This window comes from Heterocephalus glaber, unplaced genomic scaffold (genome assembly GCF_053883595.1).
Source record: "Heterocephalus glaber isolate CG9 unplaced genomic scaffold, H.glaber_assembly_v1.0 deba00001429, whole genome shotgun sequence".
NCBI lineage: Eukaryota > Metazoa > Chordata > Mammalia > Rodentia > Bathyergidae > Heterocephalus > Heterocephalus glaber.
Window position 1 is genome coordinate 22,699,636 of NW_028258294.1, and position 21,687 is coordinate 22,721,322.

Below are 21,687 nucleotides of genomic sequence, written 5' to 3' on the forward strand. Positions count from 1 at the left end.
ATTATAAAGGTAAGTCCAATATGAAGGTATACCACCAGGATACTAAGGAATTTGGGCAGATTTTTTTCTGCATTATTGTATCTTTGACCCAAGTGTCAAAATGCAATGTTTGAACAGTCTAAAGAAAAGGAGAAAGCAAAGTGTTGTATAATTAACTTATGCAGCATTCTCCTATACTTGACTAAGTGAGTCCATTCATGCACAATGCCAGAACCCAGTACAATTCTTGTAAATATTTATAGAATGAATAAATGAGTATTCAAACTGTTTTAGATTTTAACTTAAAGTCAAGGAGGTGCATTAATGAAGAAAGTAAAGCATATAGATAATGTAAAAAATGTAGACTGGATACTGATAAGCCCTTGGTTTGAACTTCTTAAATCACACTTCTTCCAAGCCAAAGGTGATGGTGGTGGTGACAGTAATAAAACACATGTGGGTGTGTGTTAGATCATTTTTCATTCAGATATTAGCACCAAAGAGACTAAAAAAGAGTTAAAGAGGAATGCATAAAAGTATTAGCCAATAAAAGCAAATTTAACCAAAAAATAACAAGCCAAGGTTATAATTATCTCACCAGGACACATGCCATAATTTCATAAAAAGGAGTGTCAGAGACTAGAAGATATTAAGGTAAATCTAAACTCTTAAATTTGGGGACAAGTAAGGAAAGAAGAATATAAATTGGACTTGTTATATCTGGTGAAATGCACTGGCAGATCCTATCAGTACAACATAAAAATCATTTTCTGTTCTCATTTCTCACAATATCCCAAAAGAATCATCTCTCAAATTAAACTAATTTATTTAATACCTCATGTGCACACATTGGTCATTCTAGCCTGTGTCTTATCACTTATATCTGTGATCTTGGAATACCCAAAGGAAAAGGTCATAAGCAGAGAATACAGAGAAAAGCATTCCACTCCTTAGAGAGGGAAAGCAGAGAAAGCATATGTCATGTAGGAGGGCCTGGAGATGCTTCATATGCACAAGGCCTGGGGTTTGATTCCAAGCTACACACACACACACACACACACACACACACACACACAAATAAATCACATAGGAGGTAAAAATCTTAAAAACAAAAGTTGAAAAACAAGGAAACAGCACTTAAGACATGGTTTATTCTTAAAGGTAGGCTTAGTGATACCTAACCTAAAAGAGACACAAAACAAAAATGTCTAAATTTAGAGCTCTTCCTATAAACTTCCATCATTCCCACAACACTCTTTAACTCCTAAAGAAAACAAAAGGTTATATGAGAGATCTATCTTAAGATGTGAAAGCAAACAAAAATGCACTATCTAAAAGGTCAACTGAATCTAGTTCTTGACAGAAAAGAAGATATTGCAAAGCTGTAAGATCTCGAATTCACACACAAAGAAAGATACCACATTCCTTTCAAAAGCTTGTTGTGTATACTATAAAATGAGTCACAATTAAAAGTAAAAAAGCAAACTGGCTTTTCTCTTCTCATCCCACTCTCAGCCTTGTCAGAATATTGTTGCTATTTCCTTTCTGGTTTCCAGAGGATGTCAAAGGTCAACATGTTTTTGTTTTTACTATGCCACTCACAGTGAAATAGTTGGCCCTAGGTAACCTAGAAGACAAAAAGATATTTCAGGGGCTTTTGGGGGGGGGGGTGACTATGGTGATCTTGTTCTGAGTAAAAAGCTCCTAATATTGACAATCTTCTATTTAAACAATTTGTCTTTAAACTTAAATTCTGCTGTGTGTAGAACCTATAATACAGTAAAACTTATTGCTAAAATTCCAATTTCATACTGAGAATTATTCAAGTACTTAGATAAGCAGAATGAGAACAAAGCAAAATATACTCAAGTTCCTGTTTAGTGATACCAACATTTACTCTATCCCACAAATCTCACCTATTAGCCTAATATTGTATTTATACTGTACTAAGGTGAGAGTGAAGGCAATAATCTGTGAATATCACTGCTTTTTGGGTTTTTGCTTCCCATTCCCAGGACTTGATACATTACAATGTTTAGTTAAAATTTTTCTTCCCAAAGGACCAAGACTATGAGGTAAGAGAGCACAAAATTGTGTGTGTGTGTGTGTATGTCCATGCACATGCACAGAGATTGAGGGAATAGGGGGAGGAAGGCAAAAAAATATATATATAGTAGATTTGAGAGGACATTTATCTGCTTCATATGCTTGTTTAGGGTTCTATGATTGAAATTTGAAGATAACTCATTTAAATTCAATTATTTCTATACAATAACTAAGATTTGAAAGAATTATCTGAAATGGATGCTTGTTTTGAAATTGATACTTCATAGGGCTATCCAAAGAAAACAGGAAATGAATGTCCAACCTGTGATGTATGCTGTGACCTTAATTGTGTCATTAATTTAAAGATCCAACTACTAGTACTTACTTTAACCATACATAGTTATAGGAACAAGGATTTTCATCTTCTTGTAAATGGTTCACTTTACACACCCATGAGCTTAATTTAAACACTAAGTACCTTCTTAACATGATGTCCTGCCTCAAATAAAGATTCTGTTTAGTTGAACACACTGCTGTATGGAAATGCAGAAACCACTGCTACTAAATATGGAACCACTTTTATAGTACATTGCAATATTATCTAATAACTGATGACAGACTATGAAAAATAATTTACCCTGGTATTTAAAATGTCGAGAAGTAATCAAAAAATCAGTCTACAGGGGAGAATGTGTCAATGATTGATGAGGCTTTTGAATTCAGGAAAAGCATTGAGGAAGTCCAAAATTATAATAATAAAATAGTAAAAGCATTATAAGAAAATTATATTCCTCATGCAGCTGTCAGTCATTTAATATCAAGAAAATAGGTAATGTAGGCAATAGAAGTAGTCAGTAGTTTTTTTTTTCTAAAATGTGTCATTAGTAGATAGTAGTTGCTTAGAAAACTATTAATAAAACATTTTGTAACATGGATGAAGCAATCATTTATTCTTATATATCAATTGCCCTACAACATTAGATAAACAGAATAAAACTGTGCTTGGATTCTACTGCAGTCACCTTGAAGGTCCATGTCACTAAATCAGAATATAAGTGAGACCACAGAAAAATAAAACTCCATAGATGGTGTCCAATGCGGACACTGGCTAAGTAGAATTTGGTGCTTTTGTTAATGATACTAGGAAAAATAAAATACATGTAAGGGTGAAAACAGACTACAGGGTCTTGAACTTACTTATGTCTGTTAGTTTGTGTAATTTCCTTTTAATTGGGACTATAACTCAGTAGAAACATAAAGTCCCTTTGGACTTATGATCTACTTTAAGTCTACCTTTTATCAACAAACTTTTATACTTAGAGCAAAGTTCCAAGAATATTTTTTTAAATTCCCATATTTCTTTACCAAGTTTCACAAATTTGTCAGCAATTTGCTGTACTTTCTATCTTCTTTGTCTACACACACATACACACACACCATTTGACAGTAAGTAGCAGATGTTACACCTCTTTTCTCCTAAGTATTTTGCTTTACAACTATCATCTAACCTTCAGTCAACATTCAAATTTTTCTTATTATCCCAATACTGTCCTTTACAGCTACTTTTTTCCGTATTCCAGGATCCAGTACGAGATCATGCTTTTCATTCATTTGTCTTTTGACTTTAGTTTCCCTTTCTCTAGAACATTTCCTCCATCTCCCTCTGCTTTCAAGCCACATTTCTTGCATACCTACCCTTCCAGGAACTCTGGCCTTGGTGGTGTGGTTACAAAAAGTTAAACATGACACCTGACCACTCAGTATCCACAGTCAAGTTGAAGAAAAAGCCATGTAAATAATTAAGAAACATGCTATAATAAAAATATAAGGTAGATTCTTCTCATTTCTTTCACCCCAAAGTTCTTGATCTCTGGATTTTTTTTCCAAATGGAATTAGGAAAATACATCTATATCCAGAATCATTATTGGCAAAAGATACTTATGAATTTGTTTTAATTCAAAAGGTTAACCAAAGTAACACAAAGTGCCATAAAGCGGCATACAGTAATTTATACATACACAATTGGGGGATTGTTTAAGAAACACACAGTTCTTTTAATGTGTTACAATCACCATTTATTTTCAGAAACAGAAACATATGGCATGGGGAAAAAAATCTATACTCCTTTTCTGTAGTTGGAAAAATCTATATTCAAATCTAGTCCCAATTATTTGTTAGCTAAGTGATTTGAGGTAAGTCACTTACATTCTATGCCTTAATTATTTCATATGTAAAATGAGAATAATACCTAATTATCAAGGTCAATAAGGCATGAAATAATACTTGTAAAATTTCTTTATAAATAGCAAAGCATTACCTAATTTACATATGTATACAAATGTGTATATATATATATGAACTAATGCATATATGTGCGAATGTGTGTGTGTGCGCATATATATATATAGAGAGAGAGAGAGAGAGAGAGAGAGAGAGAGAGAGAGAAAGAGAAATCTTGAGGAATTTTGATTCCCACATTTCCCAGACCTTGTGGGTAGTGCTTCTACTTCCCTTGGGATAACTCTCTTCCAGTGGCTACCACTAAGAAGTCTTACATTCTACCCACAGAATAGGGGTTCTTTAGTTCATGGCCTGTAACATTCACATTAGCATCTACACTAACAATGCAGGAGAGCAGAGAACGCATCTGCTTTATTTACTGTTGAATCTCTTCAGCCAGCACAGGCCTCGCACGTGGAAGTGTACTCAGAAAATACTTGTGGAATGGATGAGCATCAGCTGAGATACCGTCTAGACAAAAAGACAATGACACAGCCACACTGGCTCCTTACGCCAGCTGCCACTCAGACATCAGTGAGGAAACCAGAAGTTTCAACACCTTCATCTTATGATGTTATAAAAAAAATTAATTCCTGGACCATTCAACCAGAAATACCACTGAAACAGCACAAAAAATAAACTTATTTTGAAATCCTACTAAAATAGCTTAAGTGAATACACGAATTTAAAAAGATCATTATTTAAACTCATTCAACTCTCAAATTCCATTGTCCTATTTTTAATCACAACATGCATCACTCTGTAGTCATTTTGTTTGTTTCTCTGTTATTTTTACTGTCTACTTCACTACTTTCTGTCTGCTTTTTTTCCTGCTGATTATCAGTACCTAGAAAAGTACCTGAAAATAGAAGATAATAAATATCAGCATTGATGGAACAAAATATTTGAAAATTATTCCTTTAATAGCACAAGCATTACCTCTACAATATGTACACACTTCACTAGAACTCTTTTCTATAGTTAATAGAATAAACTTTAGCCCAACTAAAACCCCAGTGATCATTTAGAGCCCTATGTAAAAGAAGCTTTATTGATTTACAAGAAGCCAGAGTGTCTTGATTACTAAATATTCTATCTAAAATATTAAGTTTAAATTTGACACTAAAACAAAAATGTAATGACTAAGATAAGCAAGGGGAATGAGTTATCACGCTACACAAGGACATGGATTCACCTTAAAGGCACACTGTAAAGAAAAAGAAGCCAGCAAAAAGACATCATGATGTATGATTTCACTTATGTGAAATTTTGAAAAACCTAAAGCTATGGAGCAGCAAACAGATAGTACTTGCCAAGAATCTGGAGAGAATTTTGGGGTTGGATAGATGACACACAGAATTTTCTTTTAGGGAATGAAAGTATTCCATATCATCCGGGAATGGTGAATATATGACATAATACATTTATCAGTACACATAGAACTTAGGGCACAAACAGTGAGGTTTAATGAATACAAATGTGTGCATCTGTATGTATTACAGTGGTATCTTGGTTCACACACAGTGGTACCTCAGTTCACTTTTGTTTACAAACAGTTTGGTTAGTAAACAGAAGTGTTTTGTAAAATTTTGATTTTATTTGCAAACTCTGCATCATTGACAAACACAACCATCGACATCTTTCCCACACAAACACAAATGTGGCCATCTTTTCCAAAATCGTGGAACAAATTAAGTTCATGAACCAAGGTACCACTGTGTGTGTGTGTTTATATATATATTCATACTTAGCTTTATGTATCTATATGTCATTTGTGTTTATACATACAAATAACATATATACACACACATATACACACACACATATGTTAAGGTATTCTAGGATAGAATGAAGACCATAGTAGAAGAATCTAGATGTATTATAAATGTGTGGGGGAAAAAATCTCACTAGAGGTGGCAAGGTAGAAACTGCCCTGAGTAACCTTGGAAATGAGTGAAGTCTATAAAATGCCATACATAACTCTGTTCTCTGAAATTGCCCACAGGTATTATAATCTAGCTGGTAAAACTGTTTCCTGTGGGGGTTTGTATTAGCAATTTTGAAACAGCTATACATGTACCCTGGAATTGAACAGTTGAATAAATGGGTGTTAAAGGGAACCAGGATTCTCACCAATAGAACAGGAGGTTCCAGACAAGTAAGAGGAAAGGTCACAGTGGTTCAAAGGGCAAAGGAGCAGTGTTGGAGGCAGCAGTATAAACTTCTACTTAGCATAATATAGGTATACATGAATAAATGCAGAAATATTTGTAGAAACGTACATATACATGAATTAGAATTACACACATAATATTCTGCTCTGTCCACTGAGAAGGCTTAGAAAACCACACAAAGAAGTATCAGATAGAAAACTGCTTGTGATACATAAAAGACAGAATGGAGATAACCTAAGACAAAAATAATAAAGGAAGAAAAATGGCCGTCATGTTTTTCCAGTAAAGAAGAGACACCAATGCCAGAGTGGCAGGGCACACCTGTAATCCCAGCACTCTGCGAGGCTGAGGCAGGAGAATCACAAGTTTGAGTCCAGCCCAAGAAATGTAGGGACTAGCAAGTTCCTGTCTCAAAAAAAAAAAAAAAAAAAATTAAAGGGCTAGAAACAGCTCAGTGCGAAGGTGCTGAGTTCAATCCTTAGTGCTGCCAAATAAGGATGGAAGGAAGGAAGGAAGAAAGGAAGTAAAGGAGGGAGGGAAGGAGGGAGAGGAAAAGCAAAGAAAAGCTAAATATGATGATTTATCCCCACAAATGTAACAAGAAATGTCAGAAGATCCTCCTACGAGAAAAAAATTATCTATGGGAGGAGAGAAATCACTCCACATTTTCACATAGTATACTATAGCTTCTAAAACAGATCTGTGTATTTTACAGATCAATTTTCATTAAATGTCTATTGTGTATATTGGAAGCAGTATTAACATTCGGCAGTCTCATTCCTTTCAGGCTCACCTACATCTAATCAGTTCAGGATAAATATGTAAGCAGAAAGCACAGTACAGAAGTCTCCAGTCTACACAGAACCACAACCCAAGGTCTCTGTTAGGGATTCTTAAATGAAATATTGTGACAATATGTTTAAATTCTTCCATTAAAAAATCATTGGCAGCTGGCTATGGTGGAGTACAACTATAATCCCAGCACCCTAAGAGGCTGAAGCAGAAAGATTGCTAGTTCAATCCCAGCCTGGCCAACTTAGTGGCTTATCAAGACCCTGTCTCAAAATTTAAAAATTAAAATTAAAAAGTACTAGAGTTATATCTCAGAAAAGGATCTGGGTTTAATCCCCACTGCAAAAATAATAGTACCTAAATATGGCCCTTTTACAGCCTTTTTTGCCAGCCTAATAATACCTAGTATATTAAGCCACCTACATGACAGGATCAGCTTGAAATCTTCCGGTCAAAAGAACTGACACAGTGTTTATTAAAGCATCATCATGAATCATATTTGTATCATGACACTAGATATCATCACCTTACATTTTCATTTTCAACACGTGAAACCTAAAGAAAAATCATGCCATTTCTAAATTGAAGATGAGCCAAATTACAATGAAACTGCATAGCCAAATTACAACAAAAGTGCATAACTCTCAGGACTGGTGAGAAATAATCTCCAACAATATAGATGCTAATTGTCACAAACAGACAAGTCACCTAAAGTACACTTCGGAAGAGCAACAAACTAGGTAAAATGAAACATTGTGACAATTTTTATAATCCAAAGAACTAGAAACCCATGTAATTGGCATTAGAGGGGTGATGACATGAAAATCTCAATCCAGTGACCAAAACAGAATGAAGTAGTGGAAAGAACATGGTGTTTGCAGTCAGACAACTAGATTTAAATCCCACTTCTGTGGCTTATTAACTCCGACCAAAGCTAACAATGGCAGTAAGCTTCAAAAAGAATTAGTTCAGTCACCTAAAATAAATGAGCAATATTCACCTCCCAGGTCTGTTGCAAACATTATTTTCTAAACATTCAATAATAATAAGAGCAAAAATAATAATAAGAGCAAATATTTCTTACCTATCAAACTGTTCTAAATATTTAATATCAATTAACAATATAAATTAACTTATTGCTCCCTAGCAACTCTGAGAGGAAACATATAATTATGTCATCTCCATTTGACAAATGAGAAATATGAGCTACAGAAAGAATAAGTAACATGCTCTAGTTCACACAGCTAGTAAGTAGCTGAGCTGAGCTTTCAACCCTAGTAGTATAATCCTGGTTTTCACCCCAAATTACTAATTGAAATATCATCATGAACTTATTTTCTGTCCCACAACTTTAATTTCAAATCACCTTATTAAAATAATGACAGTATTTACTTTTAATGAAAGAGAAAATGATCAGTTACCACGTTATATCAACAAGAACTATATGGACAGAATCCACTTATGACTATTAATCTTAATACACCAATAAAAATGATAAGTGGTTATTCCACCAACTAGTTCTCCAAGATGCTAAATATGTTAAACATACTCTAACCCACTGAACTAGGAGTTTATTCTGAAACTGCCTGAGGAAGAGGCTTTAATGGAAGGCGGATTTTTCACAATTTTGTCACCAATTTAAAGGCTGCTGAATGCCCATTCCAAATCACAATGAAATTAAAAAGTACCCACAAGTTTTAATGTCAACAACAAATTATTACTTATAAAAAGCAACAACTCAAAAAGTTCCATAGCAGCTAAAGGCTTCTGGAATCGGTAGCACTGTATAAAGGGTTCTGATTCTGAACTGTTGTGTTTCATAATCTCTGACAGCAAGAAAACATAGTGCGGAATCAGCCCCAGAGGTCACTACCTCCACCCTCCTCACTAACACTTTCCAAACAAAACAATCCCATGATAACATCACTCTCATTCTGGCTTTAAATGTGTTAACTTTTGGAACAAGATAGAACACCACTCTGACAGAGACCTTTAAAACACAGAAAATGTTAATGAATGTCCTTTCACAACACATGTCCTTCTTGATTATTTTGAGAGAAAATGCACTTAGCAAGGGCAGTATAAAACTGTTTTTTGAAATACTTAGCAAATATCAATGCTTACTAAAATAGCAAAAGTTAGTCAGCTACACTTCATCAGAGAATGAATTAACACAGAGCTATCATTCTATTTGATCTCTGACCTACTGTGAGACATCTTTTTGTAACACCATCTCCCCATCCTGTAGCTCTTGCAGATTTACAACTGAAACACCCACAACCCCTTCCATAGCATCAAACTCATTAAAACTGAAATAGTCATATTTGCATTTATATTTAACTCATGATGGCAAAGAGGATGATGCAATGTGTCAACCATTACACTTAACTCTCTACTCTGTCTCCCTCCACAACACTACTTCAATCCAAGCCACAGGGTCAAGTGGCAATGCTGGAGCAGCAAACATATTATAGAGCCTTAACACATGTTTCAACATTACCATTCAACCATCACAATTTCCAAGAAAATATGAATTGTCATGCATTGTAGAAGTATAAACACATTTTTTACTATTTAATTTGAACTAAAAATAGTATTTGCAAATTATGACTGAAAAAAGATTTATATTTTTCAGACAACCAAAATTAGATCATTTCAGTAAACAAAAAACATTATGTACCAAATAAGGAAGTAAATTTAACATTAAAAGCTTGCAGCACAGAGGGCACTGTTTACAATTATCTTGTTTTGCATGATCTTTTCCCAGAGTTTTAAGGGGCTCTTTGGAGTACTGTACTGAATTACCACAGGGATGACCAGGGCACTGAAATGACAGCCAGCCAGCAGCAGATTGTACTCTATATTCCTAAGTAGTAAATCATGAGACAAAAAGCAGACACAAGCTGTTTCTAAGTCAACAAGCAAAAATATGTTTTATATCTGGGAACAGCTTATTTCCAATTACTAAAGGGGCATGAACCACTATGGTGAGCATGTATTTCCCAGACATCCTATAGAAGAAGTGAGAGAATAAACACATGATAAAAACTTTGCTGGTCTTCCCCCAATCACTCCCTCTCTTCAGGTCCCCCTTTTCATCCCCTCTTTTCCCCTAACCTCAATCTTCAACCTGAACCCCCAGGAAATGGTCAAACTTCCTAGAATTTTACACTAAACAGATGGAAATGGTCATTTTGGAAGCAGAAAAGTTTGTTGCTATGATCATATTTTCTGACTGATGACTTCACGTCTTTTGTGAGAGTAGGTAAAGTATAAATAACATACAAATAAGTGAAAAAGTGAGCTCATTTCCAGTCCCTACTACAACACTGTAACAAGAAAGTAAAAGAAGCATATATTCACCAATCTGAATCCATCAGTATTCTAAATACACTCCCCAGAGGTGATGACTGCAAATCAGAGTTGGACCATTGCTCTGGAGCATCCATAGAGAAGGTTCCTAGGCATCAAAATTTTTTCTTAACCCAGTTGAAACTCTACTCCTCCATGTCATTCTCCATCCCCTTCCCCCCAAAAATCCACCTCTTTTCCTGTATGTTTTGCTGTTCAGTGAGCTAACTAACCTTTTCATTTTCATAAATTATTACAAAAGAGAATTCACATATAATTATTTAAATGATAAAATCTTAGCAAGCCAAGATTAATCACAGCTCAGTGACTTGTTACAAACAAAGCTTTCATTGAATATGACCAATAAAGCTGCTTTTTGTTCTCAGTCCATATTTCTAGAGTTATGGAAGGACATTACTCAGAAATGAACAATTAACTTTTAAGCATATAGGCATCTTTTGGGTCTAGGCCAACAGCTGGTCAACAAGTGGCAAGCATTTACTTTTATTCTCCAGAGATTTAAAACTGAGAACCGCAGTCATTACTTAGAGGAGGAAAAAAACAGATGCAATATCTCTTTTCTAAGAGATAGTTATTTTCCAAATTATAAACATTTAAAACTACTATTTCCTGATTATCATCAGGTTTCCCTAATATCACTGCTTGCTGCTTTTTTCTCTCATTGCTTACTCCATATCTCCTGGAAGCTTTTGAAGAGCAGCTAAGCTGTGCCGAGCCAACAGTGTCCCCTCATGGTGACTATGTTAAATTGTCAAACCCAAGGTTTCTTCTCTGCAAGAATTCTGCGTGCTCATTTGCAAGTCATAGCTCAGACACCTTTAAAACTTGCTACATGAACATTATCTTTTAACACCTCCTACTCTAACTCAATGGTTCTCAGGGTACAGAACATAAGGAAAGGAGATATAAAGGTCAAGAAAACACTGAGAAACTGGATAAGGAGCAATTTTTCAAAATATTAAATATTGAATATTTTTATACTTCTCTCTTTGTGGGGTATCATCTTGCCCTATCCTTTGAAAATTACCATGTGCCAAGAGTCTGAAAGTGAAAAAATCAGAAAATTTTGATTAACTCTTAGGTAATGTTCCATCCTATCTCCTTTTATTCTCATCCTTCATCTTCCTCAATTATAAGGTTTACTTCAGTAGTATGACACCTCCAAAAGTTGTAATAAGAGTAAGGCAAATGAATCTTTGGCCTTCTTTTCACTGTCCATCACTATCTTGTATCCTACTGTAGATAATTCACTTGTATCTATCTATACCTCCTTTCACGAAAGATCCATTTTCTTATTACAATATTTTGGATTTACAAAAGTTACTGAGGACAAAAAGGAGGTCACTTGATAGCTGGAGTACCAGCTTGAGTGTAAAGAGGTCTCCCTCTGGGAATTAGATACTTTGAGGAAGCCCAGTAACTCATACCAGTGGGTAGAGGTCACCTGGACACTAATGGAGGAACTCAGGTATCTTCAGGAAAAGTACTTCCATAATGGAAAACAGTGAAAGGCAAACAAGATTGCTCCAGTGACTCTGCTCTCTGTGTGGAAGCAATCACTAAGATTTGTTGTTCCTCACTACCACAACCACCAGCAACCCTTGGATTCTTGAGTCACAAGGAAATAGCAGTATTCCAAAAGAAATGAAAGAGGTCCTTTTTGCTAAAAACCTCTATAAGACATTAGGGCAAAAAATATTCCTGCTATGACATCTACTTTGTGTGAATACAATGTAGCTCTCATACAGGAAGATCTTCAGACAGTACTATAGTACAGCTCAGTTATAGATACCTTAAGCCTGCATGACTCAGTGCAGTTTATAACAGTACTTTTAGCCATTTTAAGTGTACAAAAAAACCAGAAGATAAACACTGATTTATTCAAGATGTATACTCCCCCAACCCCAAGCAGGACATCTAAGTAGATGATCTGCCTCAATGCTTAAGTCATAAAAGGGACTTCTGACCCATAGAATACATCATCAGTACAGGACAGCCACCCTCCAGCCCCAAGTAGGGTCTCCCAGAAATATGAGTATGACCTTGAGGGAAAGAAAGATTCTACTTTTCAGCTAAGAGTAAGGACCAGAGAAATATGGATTATATGAGGCTAATAACACTAAATGAATATTTAGAAAACTATTTTATTATAATATTTTTAAATTTGCAAGTAAATAGCATATATGTAATTTCCTCTCAGACATTGTCAAGAGTGTTAGAATTAAATCACTTGAAGTCAAGGTCCTGGTCTCAATTTGCCATACTCTCCAAGTCTCTCTTGAATAGAAAATGAAACATTTGGCTAGGGATTTAGCTCAGTGGATCCATCACCTGCCTCACAAGTGCACGGTCCCTAGTTCAATCCCCGGTACCAAAAAAAAAAAAGGAAAAAAAAGAGCCACCCCCAGCACCAAGGAGGAGGCTTCCAGACCACCATACCACTGCCCCCAATGCTGAGGAGGTGAGCAGCATGGGCACCAGGAGCACACACCCCTCCCCCCCCCTTCACCCCCCATACCCCAAGCCCCCACCCTGTGAAATGAGAAGACATGTAAATAAGTCTCAAAACCAGACTTCCAGATCACCTAATGCAACCCCAAAGGGAAACAAGATGGAACAATCTGATACTCAACCACCTGGATTCCCTGAACTGGCAATGAAAGAGGACCTGGAAAAAAATGAAATCAGAAATAATTTCTCAGATAACAGCAGAGATTGTGAAGGATCCTAGTTAGCAAGACAGACTCCATATTGCTGCTTGACCCACCTGCCTGCTCTTTCGATGAACTTAGAAGGAGGAAGCTTAGAAACCTCCTCCCCTTAGAGAGTCTCTTCGAAGCAACAATTAATCAACTATTGTTTTACAAATGTTCTAACCACAGGGCATTCTGCTTCTGTACCTTTTGCTTGCTTTGCTAGTTCTATTCCATAGGGGGGCCTAGAAACTGCTGGCCTCAAAGGTGTATAAAATATGTTAATCGCCCCCAGTCGGGACTCGGGACTGGAGTCCATGCTTGGCTCTGGTCCCAGCCGGTAATAAACTCCTGTGTGGATTTAATATCTCTCTCTGGTTGGTTCTTTCTCGCTGGGTGCAACAATTGTGCCCATAGTGCAAGACATGATTAATAAATCTAGAGAGGATACAGATTAAAAAAAATAGAGGAGCTGAGGAACATGATGGAATCCCAGCATAGGAAACAAATGGAATCCATAAAACAGATGTAAACAGATTTCCAGGAGATTAAAAACTCTATTGAAAGTTTACACAGCAGAATGAGCCAATGTGAGGACAGAATTTCAGATATAGAAGATATGCTTGCAATTAGTGACCAGGAAAAGAAAAATTTCTTAAAAATAGTAAGGGACCAAGAGAAATCAATCCAGTGTCTGCTAGACAAAGCAAAGAAGAATAACATCAGATTGATTTGAGTCAATGAAGAAACAGGAGAGAGCGCAGATGACATTAAAAAAAAAAAAAAAAAAACTTCACAGAAGTGATGGCAGAAAACTTCCCAAGCAGAGGAAAAGAACTTGACATACAGGTAAGTGAGGCATATAGGACTCCAACTAGCCCTAATCAAAAAAAATCTACACATAGGCATATAATAGTTAAGATTCCAGAAACCCAACAGATATGAGAGAAGATGGTTGGCAGGGAAAGGCTACAGTGTGATCAGGATACTGAACTGAAATTATGTGGAAAATAATTATGTATGGGTGGGGAGCATTTATGACAATGGAGAAGAGGACAAAAGTCCTGAGGTGAGGCAATACCTGCCTGTCATATTTCAGGAGCATTGTATAGGCCCATGAGTACAGATTAGAGTTTCACAAGATGAGCTCAGAGACATATGCTAATGACATTTTGTATGTAGACCATGGAAAGGCATCTTTCTTACATGATTGTTATTTTTAATGGAATAAAATATGGTGATCGCTTACCACATAGTACATGGTAAAGACAATAAATCAAGGCGGTTATCATGACTATCATCATCATGACTATCATCATTATGACTATAGTTTCAACCAATCTTTTTAAAGAGATACCTCGAAAAACTATGACTGGAAGTCCCATTTGACCCAGCTATTCCCCTGCTGGGTATCTTCCCAAAAGAATCATACCATAGCGATATATGTGCACCTATATTCATAGCAGCGCAATTTATAATAGCTAAAACTTGGAAGCAGCCCAATTGCCCATAAACTGGAGATTGGATAAAGAAAATGTGGTTTTTTTAATAAAGTGGAGTAATACTCAGCCATAAAAAATGAGAAATTAGAGACATTTATTGCTAAATGGATGCACATTAAGGCCATACTCTTGAGTAAAATAAATAGGACACACATGTGTAAATACCAAAGAGTTTCTCTAGTGTGAGAAACTGAAAGTATAAATAAGGACTAAAAGGTATAATAGATAATATGAAATAGGAAGAAAAGGGGCAAAGGGGAAAGGGAAGTTGGAGGGGTAGGGGAAAAGAAAGAAGGGAATGGAATTAATATGAGAAAATGAACAAATGGAAAAAACATCTTTGTAAATAGGGAGGGATGGAGGGGTTGAAGGGAGGGCAGTGGAATGGGGAAAAAATAAGAACCAAGAGATTATATAAAGGTGCAAATTTCCAATGACGAATGTCATTATATTGTATACCTAAAATGTACCAATAAATTTAATTTTAAAAAAAAAGAAAATGAAACATTTGTATCTTCCCTGTCTTTCATTTCTCTTTCAACCATAAAAATAGATAATATACCGAGTATATTAGCAGTACAATGAAGAATTCCTGAGACATCAATTTCCTCTTTGTTGGAATGGTCTGCGTAGGAGCATCTGTTAGAGATATTGTGGAAATTCTTTTCTGCATCCCTATAACTAAAAAGAAAAGAAAATTAGCATATGGAGAAATTTTTGAGAGCATCACCAAATGCATTCATGCACCCACATACAAGCACACACAATCTACCCTTTGAGCATAATCACATTTTGAAATAACTGAACCTCCAGACATAATTCTGGCATAACCCACCATTCCCATAAGTATTAGAAAGATGGCCCTAGAATAGGAAGCATCTGCTAATTTTTTTTAAAAAGCTCTTTGTGAAAAGCAAAGAAGAGGAGAATCAAATCATATACCAGCCTTGTATGGTTAATGTATCCCTACCTGAATACTTCATTGCTGCTGGTAATCTGTTTCCACAAGAACATTTCTCAGAAAAAGAAACATTAATGGTACTGCCGTGGTGCAATGTCACTCAACTGTGTTAATAAAGTCTTTAACCTCTACCATAGTGAAGAAGATGACATAGGGTGTATGATAACATCAAAATAAACACACAGTATTTGGAGCCTGGTAGATTTTGACCCATGGTCTTACCATTTTCTGTCAGACCTTGGACAAGTAACCTCATCTCTGGTAGTGTAACTTTTCTTTCTCATATGATGAAGGTACCTCCTAGAGTTCCTGTGAGGACTAAATGACACAGTGTTGGTGTCATCTGGTGTCGGTTGGGACTTTTCCAGTTTCTTCTCAATGAGAGCTAAGGCATCAATGCTAAAGACAGGGGGACCCAAATGGTTCCATATCCCAAAAGAGTAGCCAAGAAGATCAGAACTCTCCTTCAGGATTTAAGAGGTGACTAAGTAGACGCTACCACTATCATCTCAAGAACAGCTCACAGAAGCAAAGGAATAGAAAGAACCAAACCAATCCTCAGAAGAGCTGGCTTAGAAAGAGCATGTTGCTGCACTTTTCCCCTCTGCTATGAGATAAGGATGGAACAGGGCACTCCCCACAGAAGCCCAGTTGGGAAGAGCAATCCATAGCTGGTAAAGATTGGGGTGAGTGAATATCTACTGAAGCAGTGGATTTCAGGATCATCTTCCCATTCCTGAATGAATAAAGGGAAAGTATTCTGGAGAGAGGTACTGACAAGGAAAAGAAACAAAGCAAAATTGAAAGAAACCTACTGGCTCATCATTTGGCAAGGCAAAAAATATGACTCTCCCATGGATTAGGGAGATGCTACCAAAAAAGAGAGCCTGAGTTGTCCAGTCAGTCAGCCTGCTGCTTTCTCAGTCCAGCAAGACTATAGAGTGTGGTTCTCAGGAGCAGACACTGGGATTTCAGAAGCTATCAGGTAGAGCCCATCCCTGTACCACTAGTGAACTCAAAAAGGCTTCTGCAATTTTCTATTTCACTCCTACCTGACACAGCACACCCATACCACTGCCCCCAATGCCGAGGAGGTAAGCAGCATGGGTGCCAGCAGCACACACCCCTCTCTCCCACCCTCCCACCCCCCCATACCCCAAGCCACCACTCTGTGAAATGAGAAGACATGTAAATAAGTCTCAAAACCAGACTTCCAGATCACCTAATGCAACCCCAAAGGAAAACAAGATGGAACAATCTGATAATAAACCACCTGGATTCCCTGAACTGGCAATGAAAGAGGACCTGGAAAAAATGAAATCAGAAATAATTTCTCAGCAAACAGCAGAGATTGTGTCCATAGTGCAAGACATAATTAATAGATCTAGAGAGGACACAGGTAAAAAATAGAGGAGCTGAGGAACATGATGGAATCCCAGCATAGGAAACAAATGGAATCCATAAAACAGATGTAAACAGATTTCCAGGAGATTAAAACTCCATTGAAAGTTTACACAGCAGAATGAGCCAATGTGAGGACAGAATTTCAGATATAGAAGATATGATTGCAATTAGTGACCAGGAAAAGAAAAATTTCTTAAAAATAGTAAGGGTCCAAGAGAAATCAATCCAGCATCTGCTAGACAATGCAAAGAATAACAGGTGCAGCCTAGAGAAGAGGAATGAAAACTCACCTCATATCCTCTCTGTATTGAATTCCAAGTACCTCAGGCCAAGGCCTGACTCACACAAAGTCAGGGGGAAAAAGTGTTAGACTGGACCTAAGACTGAAGATTTAAATTGACCTGCAGTGGACTTTATAATCCTTAAAATTACTTGGAAAAAAAAAAAGCATTCTGTCCAAGCATATATCAAAGGAGATTCATCCTAGGATGTTTGATGTGAATAGAGAGAAAAGATAAAATATTTTGTTGTTTGTATGCCTCACTGATACCAGACTCCAATAAACCAATGAGGCAAGATGTTTGCTATAGCTCCTAAGTACAGCACTTACACCAGGAGAAGTAGAATAGGAAATATAGATGTTAAGCACAGACAAATATAGTATTATTTTTAAATCAACTTCCATCATTTTTAGTAGAATAATTTTGGGCAAAATACTTTTTCTCTCATCCTCAATTTCCTCTTATATAAAATGAGCATACCACAATGGGTCTGTAAAATATATGCTTAGGGTTAAAAATATAACAGAGGTAAAATTCCCAGAATGTTGTATTAGTAGGCAGTCATTCTTTGTAAATATATGGAAAAGAAGCTAGATCACTTTTTAAATAAAATAATTTACAGCAACAAAATCTGACCATGAAAGCCTAAGTAATATATTTGAAATTTGTTTCCCAGAATAATCAGGGCTCACCTACATTTAATTTTACTTCTAACCCTCAGTTAAAATTATTCTAGCTTAATCTCCCTTCAACTTTCAAAAGAAGAATAGAACAGAAGGTTGGTTGTATAAAACAAACATGAGGCCCACAGTGATAATAGGAGTAATAGAAGTTAATTTTAGATGACTATAGGAAATGATGTCCCAGACTAATTGGAAGCTGGCAACAGTCCTAACGATGATATTAACACAACAATGTGCATTCTTCTCAAAAGAATAAAATGAATGGTGTGATTCTGAATATAATTTCCTTAAGCTTTATTGTTTAAGATATATAACTGATGAACAATATATCTCAGGAACATTAATTATCATTTGTTTTTCATGATAGTTTACTACAGAAATTTCCATCAACACAGCCACAGTAATCTATTTGTGTGAGCTATACACCAGTAGGAGTCATATAGTATAAACATGAGTAAAAGCAGTTGGGTCAGACACCCTAGAGACAGAAATTCAGGTTTAAAAAATTCAAAGGAAAATAAATTTATAAACTGTAGATGAAATATGTACTGGGCATATGTAGCTCCTGATGCTAAACAATGAATTCCTAACTTTCAGAGGCCCCAGGAAAACAGGGAAAGAGCAGGAAGAGATAAAGAAAACAACAATAAATAAAAAGTGATGGACAAAAGAGTCAGTTGTTAATAGCAATAATGATAACTGAACCGACATGCTGATGATCTTGGGGTAGCAGGCCCTTCATTGGCTATATATATATTTTTTTAACTTCATCCCAACGCTGTTTCTATTCCCATTTTTAAAATGAAAAAACTGAGTCTCGGAATTTTAAGTAAGATGCCCAAGTTGACTCAGTAACAGAACATGACTCTAATTCTATGAAGGTCTTCTACGTCTGCCTCCAAAGCACAATCTCGCCACAACAAAGACATACTAAGGAGAAGAAAAGGTGGAAGAAACTGTCAAAAAGGACATTAGAAAAAAATGCTATCATAAACTGATATTCCTCAATTCTGAGTTCCTTTTAATTACAAAACTGAACCCTGTCTGTCTCTTAGTGACCCACTCTGCTTCTCACTATTTTCCACCCTACATTGCCCAAAAAGCTAGCCCATTCTCTAGGAGTTTTAGTGAAAAAGCAAGCTACATGAAAAGGCACACTTGCTGCTCCCGTACTCATTTTAGATTGAGGGAAGATTGTGCAAACAGGAGGTTATCCAACTCAGCACCAATGTGTAAAGTTTATATAGTAACAAAGTCAGACACAGTGGCAGAATATTAAGCAGAAATTAGAAGCTAAGCAAATGAATTAGTGTAATTTATGCCATAAAGAAAAGGACTTTGAATACTAGAATGATAAATTTTACAACTGTAAGGGGCAGGAGAGATTATTTCAACCTCTCATCTTATACCCCCTTTTCCCAAGCTTAATTTACTCTTCTATTCACTATGCTTCTAAAAATCTCTGAACACACTTCTAGAGTATTATTTATTTATTCACTCTCTCCTCAGTCGCCCCCAAAATGTTAGCCCTTCACATGTGCCATGCACTTATAAAAAAGCACAAGAATACAGAAATAAACATGACAAATAAGAAAATAAAAAGACAATATCAGCTAATGATAGGCACTTTGAAAAGAAATCATAGAGGTTAGTACAACAGAAAATGACTGGTGTTGGAGACTAAGATAGGACATAGAGTGCAAACTGAGATTATGTGCTAAAGGTAGATATTTCTGGAGAGTTCATATTTGAGAGAAACCTGAAGGTATAGAAAAATAAGTCATGGGCCGGGGATTTAGCTCAGTGGTTCTACCACCTGCCTTGCAAGCGCAAGGAGCCGAGTTCAATCGCCAGTACCAAAAAAAAAAGAGAAAAAAGAAAAATAAGTCATGCAAACACAAAACACAAAAGTACATAGGCCCTGAGGTACATAGACCCTGAGGCTAAGCTTGGTATAGTTGACAAAACAAAAATAATAACCAAAAAATCCCTGATTGGAGTGGAGTGAAAAGTGGGTGGTAGAAGAGGATGAAATTGGCAGAGGGCAGATCACAGAATGAACTCAGACACTATTCAATCAAAAAAAGCCATTACATGGTTTATGGTAGAAGCTCACAAGTATGATCTTGGGTCAGTAGCATGAGCTTTGCCTGAGAAGTCATGAGAAACATAAGTCCTTGACCCTCCCCAGACTTGCTGAACCACAAACTGCCTGGGTGCAGTGGTTCATCGTGGCTGTTAACTTGACAAATTGATGGATGACTAGAAAACTGGCAAAGCGTGCTTCTGGACATGAGTGTGAGGGTGTTTCTGGTGCATCAGTGACCTGGGTGGAGAAGACCCTCCTTGAATGTGGGCAGCACCAAAAGGTGCGGGGCCTGGATAAGACAAAAATCAGAAGAGGGAAGCTCACAGACATACACACACGCTCACACACACGTTCACACACACATATACACTCAACTTTCCTTCAGCAGGTGTATATTTTTTTGCTGCTGCCATCACCCGCAGACATCTGAGTTCAGATTCCTCAGCCTTTGCACACAGACTTGTACAAGTGACTTTTGGGGGGTGCTTCCTAGCCTTTACCTTCCGACTGGGGCTGCAGTATTGATCCTTCTTATTCTGAGGTTTCAAGTTTCTTGGACTGAGCAGCTACTGATTTCCCCAACACCTCAGCTTGCTTTGGCCATGGTGAGGCTTTTCAGCTTCTGATCATGTAACCCAACCTAATAAATCCTTATTATGATGTATGAGACACATAATATATATACACATATTATATATTAATATACTTACATGTTATGTGTTATAATATGTAACAATGTATTTATATAATGGGTTCTGTTCCTCTGGTGAACCCTAATACAGTGGGCCTAACAAGCTACATTTCAATAAGCCCCCAAGGTGATTGTGATTAACATTTGAGTTGTATTGGCTTCAAGTAAGAAAGTAGCACAATCTAAATTTTGATCTCTTTGCCATGGTGAAAAAAATCCAATATTGGGTGACAGAAGTAAAATCCAGAAAATGAGATCAGAATGCCTCAGTCAGAGATGATGAAGGTAGTAAAGATGGAAAAAAAGATTTATCACATGGCATGAATAAATTATTTCAGCACTCATTTCCCCAATGTAAATGATCTCTATGAATACATAAATGAATGAGTGAATGGATAAATTAAGGAATAGAATAAATGTTTAAAGACAAATGTTTAAAGTGGCTAAGGTACAGAGAGGTTATTTTACTTCCTAACAAGAAGCTCCATCATCTACTGCCTCATATTCCCCCATCTGTGATCCTTTGAACAGCTGCTCCTTGCATTCAAGTCTAGGTCTTGGGAGACAAAAAAAAACCTCAGAGTTTCTATGGGCAACCAGTATAAGAAGTAAAGGAGTAGATTTTATAGTCCCAGTGTCTGATAAATAAAGCTGATCCCAGGGCAGATTTTTAAAGAGAGAGAAGGGAGCATGGGAAAGTCAGCAGTCTGGAGTAAATTAAGACATTTTTACAAAGAAG

The 21,687-nt window shown here is 36.4% G+C and overlaps 1 protein-coding gene across 2 annotated transcripts in view; it reads right to left on the reverse strand.

Annotated features, from left to right (window-relative positions):
* The window catches only part of Gucy1a2 (guanylate cyclase 1 soluble subunit alpha 2), a 400,022-nt gene that overhangs the window by 338,781 nt on the left and 39,554 nt on the right, over window positions 1-21,687 (reverse strand). For both annotated transcript variants that reach the window (XM_087212146.1, XM_004856489.3), the window contains exon 3: window positions 15,402-15,520. In XM_087212146.1, coding sequence (XP_087068272.1) covers window positions 15,402-15,520 — 119 coding nt within the window. The remainder of the gene's footprint in view (window positions 1-15,401; window positions 15,521-21,687) is intronic.